Source organism: Pipra filicauda, unplaced genomic scaffold (genome assembly GCF_003945595.2).
Source record: "Pipra filicauda isolate LSUMZ 115617 unplaced genomic scaffold, ASM394559v2 scaffold80_size11013439_pilon, whole genome shotgun sequence".
NCBI lineage: Eukaryota > Metazoa > Chordata > Aves > Passeriformes > Pipridae > Pipra > Pipra filicauda.
Genome location: NW_024104987.1, coordinates 6,710,543 through 6,723,942, shown reverse-complemented (window position 1 = coordinate 6,723,942; position 13,400 = coordinate 6,710,543). Strand labels below are relative to the sequence as shown.

The following is a 13,400-nucleotide window of genomic DNA, read 5'->3' as shown; positions in this document are numbered from 1 at the left end:
TTGGAGGACACTGGTAGTGCTGGATTCCCAGACAAGAACTTTTCCTGAAGATGTAGAGAGGCATCAGAGCAACTTCCAGAACCCTTGCAAACGACAGCATCAGCTCAATGGGACAAACCATTGGATCTGTAGGATACCATCTTCCATGGAGCAAATCCAGCTGTGGCAAGGGGTGTTTTTTAGCTGACACTTTACCTTCAGCTGTGAAAGAAATGAGGAAAGAAGAGAAAACTCAGTCAAAACATCTTTTTTTTTTGTACCCTGTGCTTGGAATAAAGCAGGAATGCTCTTTGTGACTGCTGTAAGTAGCAGAGCCTGGCATGAAGAAACTCTGGGTCACGAGAGGATGACCAAGCTGAGGCTTTTCTCAAACCAGTGGTATCTCTCCTTGCCTAACCCTTGCACTTCCTGGAGTCTCGTTCAGACTTCCAGATGCTTCTTGCATTCCTTGCTGGTGGAATTTCAACAACAGGTGGAATTGTTTGGTGTCTGAGCCTTTCAAACAGCTGCTGAGAATTGTTCTGGTCAAATGTCACCATCCTGAGATGGATCCTAAGCCCAGTTTCTGTAGCCATCTTCATAAACCCCTTCATGTTATGTATAAATAATCAGCAAAGCAGCTGATTTAAAGGCCACCCTGCAGCCTGGACTGTGAGAGATCAGTGCAGCCCCTTGGAAAACACTGAAGGTTTAGAATTTTAAAGCTGTGTGTTAAAACCGGCTTTGTCAGAGGGAACGGGCTTTTCTTCATCTTGACTTTAAAAAAAAAAGGCTCTTTGTGTCTCAGGGGTACAAATTTAAGAGTCAAATTCTGTGGGTCTGAATAAAAAGCATTTAGATGACAAAATATTTCTGCAAGTTCCCGAGTGAGCAGATGCTCTACCTGTGTGCAGGTAGGTGTCATTTGACTTCTTAATGCCCAAGCCTAAGGGATAATAGAATTAAAACAACTGTGTCATCTAGCTTAAAATTTCCCTTTAATCTACCTCTAGAAAGATGTGACGCAACAGAGAATTCCCTGGGGATCTAAATAGTGGCTGGAGCTTTTTTGGAAAAAAAAAATAATTTTTTTTCTATGTTTTCTAGACTAGAAGAAATAAAACACTGTGGTCCTGTGTGTAGTTTTAGCAGTTCCACTCTTCCCTGTGGTAATATTAAGGCTGGTGATAATTCAGACACTGGACATCTCATGTTGTACATAGAGTGAAGTGGCACAATCTTTGTGTTTTCCAGACCAAAAAGAAATACTTTCCAGAGAAAATGGGGATATTAAGGCTGGTCGTTAGTGCAGACTGAGAGAGATGGATGGAACTTTCCTCTTTTATCCAAGTGCTCATTGAAATAATATTTGCAGTGGCAGGTTCTGATGTGTAGATTTTGCAGCAAAAGTGATGAGCAAGGAAGCATCTGTGTGTGCGTGGAAGTCACAGGGAGTTCAGGAAGCTCCCAGTCACCAAGCCAGAGGTGGGTTTGACAGATGGGTCAGCAGCCAATATGTGATAATTTAAACTGTGCTGTGAGAGATTTGTGCTGGTGTTTGCAGCAGATACAGGACACAAAATGTGCAGCCTCGTGCCAGGTGAGCAGCGTTGCTGGGCTTTGTATTCCTGCTGCCATACCATGTGCTGGAACTCAATTTTCATGCAGCAATCCACTGCTGCAAAATAATACACTGATACTGCAAATTATTTTATTGCACCACATTTTTTGAGGTGTGTTCCCTGCCCAGCCCTGTGTCCTGCAGGCCCTTGCTGTGTCTCTGCCCTCGTTGAAGTTGGCGGCCTTGTGCCAACACCTCCTGCAGCACAATGGCCTTGGTTCGGCCTTTTTAAAAAAAAAAAACCAAGATTTTTTTTTTTTTAATAGGTCTTAGGACCACAGCGTTTTATTTTTTCTAATCTGTGTGTAGTTTTAGCAGTTCAGCTCTTCCCTCTGTTAATATTAAGGCTGGTCATGATTCTCAAGTAGCTCATCCCTGTACGTTGGAGCCGCTCCACGACACCTCCTGAGGCACCTGCAGGGCCGGCACGGCCATGAGTGCGAGGGACCAGGCCTTGCGTGGCCGAGTGGGTGCCAGGGAGGGGCGTTGGTGGGCGAGGGTGTGTCCTGGGCGGTGTCTGTGGGGACAGCGGGGCATGAGGGGGTCGGGAGGGCGCTGAGGGGGCGGCAGGACTCCCTCAGTGGACCCCCCGCTCCCCGGGGCCCTCAGCGGGGGCAGCGCCGCGGGCACTTTTGTCTCGCCTCAGGCGCGGCTGAGCCAATCACAGCGCGTGCCAGAGGTGAATGACAGCCCTCCCGCCAATCCCCGGCACAGGGCGCCGCCGCTCGCCTGCGGCCAATCAGCGCGGAGCAGACGTATTGCTGAACCAATGGGCTCCCGCCGGTGAGGCGAGGCGTCCCGGGATAGACGGCGGGGCGGGACAGAGGGAAGAGTGGCAGGGCACGGCCCAATAGAAGATGGCGACTGCGTTTGAACAGTCCAATGAGAAGGCTGGGTGTGGGCGGGGATTGAGGCGAGTATAAAACCCGCGGTGGTGCGGGCGGCGGCCGCAGTTGTCACCGGCAGCGGCAGGGCCGGGCGGGAGGAGCAGCACCGTCCGCGGGACCGCCACTGCACAGAACCCCCTTCCCTCGCTCCGGCTCCCCCCGTCCCTCCGCCATGACCACCACGGCCACGTTCTCGGGCATGGACCCCAATGGCAGGAACAGCTCCAGGTCCGCGGGGGCGCCCGGGGGGTCGCTGGCACCCACATGGCGGCGGGGCCGGGGGTCCTGGGGGCGGGGGGTGTTGTCCGGCGCGGCCCCAGGGCGGTGCTGGGGCGCGGTGCTGCGGCGGGCACGCCGGGGCTGGCGGCGTGCGGGTCCTCCGGGGGGGGGTCGGCCGGAGGCGGGGGGCGGCCGCGCCCACCCGGGGGGCTGCGGGGGGCGCCGTGCCCGGTGCGGGGGGCGGTGCGGGGGGCGCCGAGACCCGCCCGGTGCGCGAGTGCGGCCCCGCCGCTGCCGCCGAACAAAGAAGGGAGGCGACTCCCCGCCTTCTCCGCGCAGCCACGGCGCGGGGGCGGGGGGCACCGCGCCCCTCCGGGCCTTCCCCGCCGCCTTCCCCCGCCACCATCCCCGAGGCCGCACCGACCCCTCGGGCCGCCGCGGACTGGGTGGGGCCGGGCGGGCTCCATTGTCTGCGCCGCCCCGCCCGGGGGACCCGCTGGGTTCGGGAGGTGACGGTACCCGGGGGTCGCCCCTTCCCCGCTCCCGAGGCTGGGAGGGGCGTGGGGGGGTGGAAGCGGAGCCTGTCTGGAAACAAAGAAAAACTTGGCAGGTTGGCGTGGAGGAGATGCGCGGCGTTTGTCGGGCACCCGCGTTCTCCGGAGGCGCAGCTGGAGAGGATCGTGCCGTTTTTACAGCCTGTCGTGTGTGGTTTTTTTTTTGTTTTTTTCCCTGTCAGGTTCTGGCCTGACAAAGCGGATGCTTCCTGTTTCCTTTTAGCTTTTCAGGGTGCGTTTTAAAGCGAAAAATACCCTTTGCAAAGCGTGTTAACAAACCCTTTGCAAAGCGTGTTTCCAGAGCGCTTCCCAGCTGGAGCTGTGGGTGGATTTTCAGTGGACATCGCTGGGTATCAGGTGGAATTTTTAAGAGCAGCTCGTTGCTTGAAGTGTTAAACGTGGCTTTCATAAAGCACGTTACAACATCTCCAGGCTGTGAGAGGCTTCTAATGAAACCTGCCAGCCTTTAGCTGAGATTGGTAAAAAGGCATTATTCCTTTTTAACAGTTTGAGTGATGGCTTTTTTTTCCCCTTTAGTTGCCTCCTCTGTTAATGTCATTAAAGACTGTCAGTGGAAACTGTCGTGTCCTTAAGAGAGTAGTAGTTTCACTGGTCTAGTGAAATAGAGGTGATCTGTGGTGTGGGAACAAGCCCTGCTTTGAACAGACTGTTCTTCAGATTAACTGCAACAGATGTAACTAAGAAAATAAGCCTTCTAAATGGAGACATTTTCTCGGGATAAAAAAGATAAAGGAGTGATTCAAAACCATTACACCATATCTGTTAATTCAGGAAGGAGACAAAACAAGTCATAATCAAACATACTGTCCAGTCTCCTGGGATCCTCCCATTAGCAGCTGAGCATTAGTAATTAGAACTTTGGAGAATAATTTTTTAAGGAAAAGTGGTTTGCTGGTTAAGTAACATTAAATATCCATGCTGCACACCTTTGGGAATTTCCATTGCCATTGTTGTGTTTGAGCTTGGAGGAGCGTTTTTGTGTTGCATCTGGAGTTTAACAAGCACAAAATCTCCAAATATCTGAATGTTTAGCCGTGGTGATGACACTGTACAATCAGACACACTCTTCGTGTGGAATTCCCAGGCTTGGAGCATCAACAAGCTGTGTGCTGTTCCCTTTTGTGGGGTTCTAACTTTGATTTATTAAATTATGTGTAAAGAACAGGAAGGGTGCACCCATCCCTATTTTGTCCTGGTGTTCATTTCAGAGCACTGGATTCCTTGAAAGCCCAAGAAACCCCAAATTCTGTTGGTGTACTCACATCTCTCTGGGGGTTGTGACAGTTCTCACACTGTCAGTTTTATTCTCCTGGCTTCTCCAGCAAATACAAGATCTCATGCTTAAGAAAACAAGATCAGGAGGAGTTTACATTTAAAGATTTATTTTGCTGCTGCTGTTAATTTTGGTTGATTTCTGCAGGTTGGAAAGCAGACCAACAATAAAGCTCATGAAGTACTGAGCAGGCTCCTTTTTTGTCTAACAGCAGATTGTTAGATTTAGGTTACATATCTGGAGCTTTGTACACGTGTCTCTCCTAATAATAGTCAACTTAAAGCTGTTTGATTGCACCTTTTGCCTCTAGACCAGAATCATGCTGCAGACTTGGGGTTTTTTTCTGAGGAAACAAATCTAAAAAAAGGCTGCAGCCATCAGTGGTGCAACCAGTCCTTTGGCTCATAGTCCAAACTTCATCCTTTGCCGTGCTGCCAGTTTGAGGATTGATGTTAACCTTCACAGAGTTCTCTTTAAAAAGCTGGAATTTGACAAGCCCACGTACTTATTTTCTGTTTGGCTCAGACTGAAGGCTGGTGGCAGCAGCCCTTGGTGACACTGAATGAAGCCAAGGGCACAAGTAGAGTGTTGGGAGCATTTTATTTCTGTAAGTGTTGCTAAAGTGAAGAGTAGTGGAGACACAGTGCCAGGATGGAATTCTGGCAGGGGCTTACCTGGGTAGTTCAAATGATGCACTGGAGCCATGGCAGCCTCTGATTTACGGGCTGGAGAGCAGCTTTCAGCAGGGGTACAGGTTGTAAAGCTGCCCCTCTCTCTCTGCAGAGTCCTGCGTCCTCCTGGAGGAGGGTCCAACTTCTCCCTGGGGTTTGATGAGCCCAAAGAACAACCCGTGCGAAGGAACAAAATGGCATCCAGCATCTTTGGGACTCCTGAAGAGAACCCACCTTCCTGGGCTAAAGCATCGGGTAAGACCATCCTGCTTTGTCTCCACATCTGCTGAGCTGCATTGATTCATTTCGTGCCTCAGCCTGAAGCTGGTGGTGGCTGTGTGGAAAGCAGAGTTTGCTTCCTCCTTGCTACTTTTGGGCTCTAAATGATATCTGCTTGCAGGAGATTGTTTATTTCTCGTGAATTTATACCAGAAGGGTTTTTTTATGCAAGTCTTGGGCACGTTGCAAGCAGAAAATTGTATTTTGCATGCGATTTCTCCAAGTTAATCAAGTCACAGTACAGTGAACTTACTCAGAAGAAGTTTAGCCTTGTGTTTTTCTCACAGCTGGGGTTAAGCTTCCATTTCTGCAGAGTAGGGGACTCTAAATCCCATCTATTTAAATGACACCCTCACTGCATGAGGTGCTGCTGTAAGAGAGTAATTTGTGAGTTATTATCTAAAGGACCAGGATTTTTTAGAATGGTCAAACTTTAATTAAAAAAAAAAAAAAGGCACCTCCCCCAGAGTACCCAAACCTGTAACTATTTATGATCTGCTTTCCTGGTAAGTTTACCTTGCAACCTGATTGGAATCAATCTCTGCTTGTAGGGGCTAAGCCAGGTGAAATCAGAGACAACTGTGAATCATCTGGACCACAAAGAACAAACTCAACTGAGGCAAACTGTGGAGACTTTGTAGATCCCAAGGTCAGTACTTGACTACAAAGAGCCTGATAATGGGCAATTCACGCCCTGGGTGGTGTTGCCTTACAAGTGATGTTCACACAGTGTAGGATTCGAAGCCTTGTTCTCAATCTGCTTTTTTTCCTGAAGGTTCCACCTGATGCCCTTAAATGTTGATGGAGGGCTGGATTTTTCACAGGGACCACTTTCCAGAGCTCTTAACTGGTCTTATTGCTGAGACAGTAATGAAGTGCTGCGAAATCTAATTTCAGCTCTGTGTGTGATTGTGGGTTTAGACATTTTGTAAACAATGGTTACCTGCAGCAAACGCTGCGTGGGTCTGACAAAACTTGGTTTCACATCTCAACAAGTTCTTGCCTCGGTAGCATCAATGCTTGTTTTATTTGTTACTAGTGTTAATAATACCATCAGGTGTGTTATTTTCTATATAAACTGTTCACTTGGTAGCAATATGGAGCACGATTTGTAGTGTTAATAGTGATAATTAAGTGAAATTTGCTTGATGTACGATGACATTTGATAAATGTGTGATTACATTACAACAGGATTCCTCTGAACAATGGTTCAATAAAAAACTAGTAATTCCTCTGACCTTAGAAACACAGGAATGCAGGGTAGCCTGCACTTGCATGAACAAATTTTAGTGAAAAAAAGAAATCTTGTTGTTTAAAACTTGAGCTTTAAGTTGTCTGAAAAGAGCTGGGTAAGTAAATAGTTGATCTCAAATGTTGTAGCAGACACCTTTTGTCTAATGTTTTATTTTGGTAATTCACATCAAGCATCACAACCCATTTTTGTTATTAATAGGAGCTTTAAGTCACAAAACTGTTCTTTGTTACAGAAAATGTCTTGTTCCAATTTAGCAAATATAAGTGAATTAAATTTATAGCTGCTACCACAGAAAACAAACTGTTTAGTTTAATTGTATTCTCTGCCAAATTGTGTTAAACACTGTGGTTCTCAGCTTTGCAAACAGATTCTTCCCATGTGGAATAGTTTACTTTTATGCAGTAGTTCAGCTGCAAACAGCAGAAACTGGAGCTGGTGAGCTGTAGCCCAGCCTGAGATTTAAGGTGGTAAATTTGTGTCAGTTGCTGTGCTTCTTTATCCCAATTTCTGCAGTTGCACTGTGTAATTAGCAATGTTAAATCTATGAAAGCTGATAAAACCTCATGCCATTGAGGAGCCTCGGCTGCTGCTGGGAGACTCTGTATCTTTGTGTCAAGCTGCAGCCTGTGAACAGACTCAGTATGTAAATAATGTTTAACTGTTTATGTAGTGAAGGAAACTTTATCAGCGACGTTGCAAAGAAGCTGATCAGCATTTCACAAATGAAATTAAATATCCTGGGTAGAACAAATGCTCTTGGCCATATTAACAGATAAGTGTTTGGTGTTGCTGAGTAGAAAGGAGAGGACACTGAACTGTTGCTCGTGGCTCTCAGTGTAATTCGTTTGTCCCTCCTGCTCTGCAGTGAGGATGTTCTGGTTCCTGTCAGTGCTGCTGGATTTAGGATGCTGTGCACAATAAAGTGTTTGTGCCCACCCATGTCCTTTGTGAGATGTGAGATATAACATGTTTCTCTCTCTTTTCCAGGGAGGAGATGGTGGTGAAATTTCTGGTAAGTAACTCCTTTGGACTCCTCTGGTGAAAGCCTTTTGCAATAGAGGAGGATATAGGATGTATAAGTGGTCATGTATTAGGATAGAGGCAGATTGGGGTTATTCTGGAATCCATCAGATCAATAAAGTGACTCGACTGCTTCAGTGGAGTGTGGGTATGGAGTGAAATGGTGGAGTGTCTGTGAGTCATCAGGTTAAAAAGGAGAACAGTCCTGCTCGTTTATTTTGCCACCAGCTGTTGGTGTAAAGATTTGTCTGAGTACTAGAAGGCAAGGTGGAGACCGACTTGCAAAGATTTCAAGTGATTGAAAGACTACACTGCTGTTAGAGTAGCTTGTAATTAAATAAGACAGTCAACTTAATTGATTTCAGTTTAAAATGTCCTTCTTTCCTATTGTCTTCTCATACAGCAAACTCTACACTCACAGAAATAATCAAACCCAGCTACTGCATCTGGAAGTGTCTGCATTAACCAGCTTTTAACTTCCTGTTGCCTTTTAAATGCTGATTTTTGCCAAGGAAGTTGATCTGCATACTGCAAATATCCTGTAAACAGAGACATTTCCCCTAGCAGCACGTGTGCCAGCCTTCAAGTGTTTTTTCTAGCTCTGAGGCTGGAAATCTCTCCTTTGTAAGGTTCACCCTAGGAATAGCTTCCTTCCTGATGACAGGAATGTGTGTGTTGACCGTGGCTTTCCAAGTGCTACTTTCAACACCTAAGAGTGGTGGGAGATCACTGAGGCCATTAACAGCTCCCTGTCCTGAAAAGACCTGCTGGGATGGGGAGAGCTTTTCCAGAACGTTTCAACTACCTCTTAAATGGTATCTGTGCCCAAAATAAGTGTTGCCTCTTTAGCAGGCAGCTTCTAATCAAACTGTGTACAGGATTTAGGATTTCTTTCCCATGTCTGGCTGATCTTAATTAGCACTGCAGGCATCTGGAGTTTATGCCTCGAGTAGGAGGATGTGGTTTGCTAATAGAAGTAAACTGCTCTAAGGGCTCTGCTGCTTTTCATGGTGCTTGTTTAAACCAGCTCCCCACAGGGCAGAAGAGATCCCACAAACAGCAGTGAGGTGAGAAGGGCTGGGATGGGAGGAGACAGAAACAGAGCTGGCTGGGATCAGGACAGCTGAAACTTGGAGTGCAAAGTGATATTCCTGACTCTTAAATTTAAAAGTTCACATTTTTCGCAGGTGTTGTATTTGTATTTAGGTTTGTTTCTGGTGAGTGACAGCGAGGGAAGTTCTTATCAAGGACCAAATAAATGTATGCTGGGAGGTGGTTAAAAAAAAGCATTACTGGAAAGTAATTGGGGTTGTTTCCTGTTGTGACCACGAGAAAAAATTAAACTTTTGGAGATGGCCAAGATGAAATTAAAATGACAGGCAAAGGTTTGAATGATAAACTTTCACTGATGGTACTTAGGAAAGAGTAGGAATTTAATGCTTCCTGGAAATGGTGTCTGTGGCAGATCCCTGAGCATCCTGATGGATTGTTAAATTAATTTCTACCATTGATAACTTTGGGTATTGTAGCTTAATGGAGCCCAGTCTCGTTGAGGTGTGCCACTCCTCCCCTTGATATTCCTGCTGGGCTGGTGAACATCCCACCTGGAACACCTGTGACTTTGCACTGGATTTGCAGAGCTGTCTGCAGGGTTTGAAAAGAGTCGAATGAATCCACCTTCAAGCAAAAGCTGTCTGCTTACAAGTTCACAGCACAACCAGAATCTTAATAGCTTCCCATCATGTAAAAATGTTTATTCTTTTGAATGTGGAAATCATTTTCTGCATGTAACTGATTATAAAACCCCAAGTAGGTGTCAGGTGGGGTGTGCATATTTATTAATCTCACCTGTCTAGGGGAAGAAAATGTTCCTTTTGCAGCAGTTTTCTTGCTTCCTGTTTGGGAGCTGTAGTTCCTTTCTGTGCAGAGTTTCGGGGGTTTGCAGTGCACTCAGCAGGGAGCTGTTCCAGGGATTAGACCCTTTTTGGGATGGGAAGATCTTCAACATTTGAGCTGATCCTATTGCATTTACTTTAGTCATTAGGTTGGCAAATATATCTGTACCTTGATTGTGTGAGAAGTGCTGATGTGTGATCAGCTGGCTGAATGAGCTACACAGACTTCCCCAAAAGTCTCCTGTGGTCTTAATTCATGTTTCTTTTGTGATTCAGTGGCACTGTGAGCTGAATGAATGTGAACAGCTAAGGAGAACTAGACAGTGCATGACACACACAGGGGAAGGTGGAGTCTGGCATTAGGGGCAGATGATCTCCATGGATGCTTGTGCTGAGTCAGCAGGCACTGAGACACGGCAGCTACAGGAGCTTCAAGCTTAAAATGTGGTATTAAGTGTTTAGTTCAGCTGTGCTGGTGTGTTAATGAGCACAGCAGAGAGTCTGTAGTGTAGATTATTCCTGATTGTGTGGGGACTATGCTAAGCTGCTGGAGTTCTTTGAGATTATTATAAGCGTGGATACAGGGGGTTCAGTGGACAGAAGTGGGATTTTGGTGTTTCTGATAAATCCTGCATCAAATATTATTTAAAAGAGATAAGCTGAGTTGCCACAGAATTGGAGGAAAGCTGTTCCTGGGGGTGGGAAAGTAGCTAAAAGATAGGAGGCAAAGGGTAGGGCTTAGTAATTGACTTTCAAATTGGAAAAACGAGCCATGGGAAGTGATGTGGAGGTAGTTTTATTCAGGGCCTTCATCCGTGACCTGGAAAAGGTAATGAACAGTGAAGTCTCCAATTTTGTTGGTGATATGAGCTCTTTCAAGTAGTCAAATTGTGCTGATGGCGAGAAAATCTCACTGTCAGAAGGACTCAACTGAATGAGGTAGGCAGGTAAAAAGGTGGCAGGATAATCCTTATGTAAGTAAGTGTAAAGTAATGAATCCAGGGGGTGAAAAAATCCAACACCTAAACCATGGCAGCCTTGTGTTCAGCTCTGTGCTGTGATGCTCCCAGGATCTGCCTTGAGTCTTGGCACTGAGTGTTCTCTGAGATGTGTGGAAGTGCTAGCAAAATGCTGGATGTCATCAGGGAGAAAATGGAAAATTACATCATTTTGTCTGTAAACAATGGTACACCCACATCTTGAATCGGGTGTGCAGTCCTTGACACGTAAAGAGCAGAAGGTTGTGGAGGTGAAGAAGGAAGGTAAAGGGGTGCAGTGGCTGCCCTGGGAGGTGAAACTGAAATAGTTGTGTCTCTGCAGTTTGAGGAGGAGGCTGGGGGAGGGAATTTAATCAAGATTTACCAAATGTGAAGCTTAGGGTGAATGTGCAGCTGTTGTCTGAATCCTCCAAACCCAGAACTAGTGTTCATTAGATTAAACTAAGGGGTCTGTTGAAAACAGGTGAGGTGTATCTTGACAGAGCTGATGGTGAAGCTTTGCTCCCCTCACTCCCCCAGTACCCAGGGGATTACTTGGTGCTGATTTGGGCCTTTGGCTCAGAAGTGATTGTGTTAGTCCATAAAAATGTGAGATGCTAATGTACTTGCTGTACTCAGTGTCAGCGAAGCAGATACATTAGTTATTTGCTACAGTATCTAAAGTGCTTCCTGTGAAGAATTCCTTCTGTGTCCTGTCTTCACTTGTGGCTGTTCAGAAGGACTTAAAATAAACTATCATGTGCTTCCCAGGGAGTGTACAATCAGAGCCTCCCCATGCATGGCTGTTCCCTGCTCTGTTCTGTGTGAAGCCTCAGAAGTGTGTCAGATCCTCTTCCCTCCAGTTACGAAATTGGGAATGTAGTTTGAGCTCTTGCTGGTGCTTCTGTGACTCGGCTTCCAGCACCTGCTCAGACTTGAGTTACTGTGGCCAGAGTCACACGCTGACTAATTGTATGTACAAGTCTTAAGCCTTGAGCTGCTCGTCATTAAGAAAAATGAATTGCTGGTGTCCCCTAATAGCAGCTGAATGAATGTGGCTCTTGATGAACACCCGAAACCGAGCTGGAAGGCAGAGTCCATCTGAGAAACACTTCTGAGGGCTGAGTCTGCCCTGCCCTCGGGTTGCAGCAGCACCCGAGTGTGTCTGTGCACCGGGAGAGAACTGACAGGAGCCAGCGAAACATCTGGCTCTCCTCATCCACATCAAACACCTTAAAAGCTTCTTTTCTTCTAGAAAACATTGAGGCTGATGTAGAAGCTGCCCCAGGTCAGAGTGAAGAAAAATCCCTGCCTGCTGCACCTGTTCCTAGCCCAGTAGCACCAGCACCGTCCAGGAGAAATCCACCCGGTGGCAAGTCCAGCCTAGTCCTCGGTTAAACCTTTCCCTTCCTGACTGTTTTGAACTCGTGTCTGTTTTCTTTCCCCCATGCTTGTGAACTGCACAACTTGAGCCTGACTGTACATCTCAAATTTCTTTCATTAAAAAGAAGCACTTTATGTACTCCATCTTTTTTTGAAGTCAAGGGTTTTTTCCACTTCTGTCCTGTGTTTCCCCCAGATCTACTGGAAGTGACATGAGTGTTTTCTAGTGATAGACTTGAGGGAAAGCTTTATGAAGTATTGTAATGTAATTCAAAGGAGAGTAGCTTGGTTCTAAGTGTGCTTAGAGGGTTTTTGTACTGAGGTTTTTTTTTTTTTTAGAACCCCTTAGCTTTACAAGGGTCTAGAATCCTGGTTACCCAGGCCAGCAAACAATCAGCAAGAGTGGTCCCTTCCCTTCACATGTGGGATTTAGGGATCTAAAAGGCTTCATTGACTGCATGTGGTAAATGCCTTGAGCCCTGCTGTGCCATATAAATCATTGAGTGGTTAATGTACACCATGCTGCCTTTAAAAACAAAGTAAATCTTGACACTGGACTACTACGATGCAGGGTCTGTGCCAAATAGAGGGTTGATGACCAGAGCCACCTGGCCTAGTGCTGGGAAGGGGCTGATTCAGACTTTATTCAGTAAAGGTGGAGTGGATCATATAAATAAGAATTACAGGGCATTTTTTTTTTACAACTGACTCAATGCTGTGCATGATCATGCTGGTGCTTGACCATGAGGTGAAAATCTCATCCTTTAAAAGTGTGTGTTGTAATTTCACGGAGCTGGATTGTTGCTTAAAAGTAAATAATATAGAAATTTTGAAGCCGTGTTTCCTGTGTGGGTTTTATTTCATGGTTTTGGTTTTGCCTTTATTCTCAGTCCTTGTCTCAGCCAACATGCCCTACTCCAGCACAGGTGGGATGCAGCAGAGGAGGAGAGTTATTGCACTTGGTTAACATCACCATCATGTGCCATCTTCCCCTGAAGAGATTGTCTGACTTATCTCTTAATTTTTGTCTTCTAGAGCAGAGAAATGTGGAATATGGCTTGGTATCTGTAATCTGGTTTATCCAAGATACTTTTTTATCTCAAGAAAACAGAGGAAAGTTTATTTTCCTCACAACAAAAAAAAAAAAACCCAAACCAAAACAGGATCCTAAAAAGGGAAGTGGCTGTGAGTCCAAACTGTGGAGTTCTCTGCTGTCCTGGAGGGACCTGCTGCAGGATAAGCCACAGCAGAGGATTTGTATGGAGCTGGTGTGTCTGCTGGCACCTTTTCCACCCTCCTTCTGGAAGAACCGGTGCCTGAAAGCACCCAGGCTTTCCAGATCAGTGCTGGAGAAGCCCTAGCCTGA

The 13,400-nt window shown here is 46.4% G+C and overlaps 1 protein-coding gene across 1 annotated transcript; it reads left to right on the top strand.

The window, feature by feature from the left end:
- The first annotated feature begins 2,555 nt into the window (after nt 1-2,555).
- JPT1 (Jupiter microtubule associated homolog 1) lies at nt 2,556-12,873 on the top strand. The gene is made up of 5 exons (XM_027749810.2): nt 2,556-2,715; nt 5,338-5,480; nt 6,056-6,153; nt 7,747-7,771; nt 11,907-12,873. Exons 1-5 carry the CDS (start codon nt 2,660-2,662, stop codon nt 12,047-12,049), a joined length of 465 nt encoding a protein of 154 aa, XP_027605611.1. The 5' UTR covers nt 2,556-2,659; the 3' UTR covers nt 12,050-12,873.
- Nucleotides 12,874-13,400: the final 527 nt, after the last annotated feature.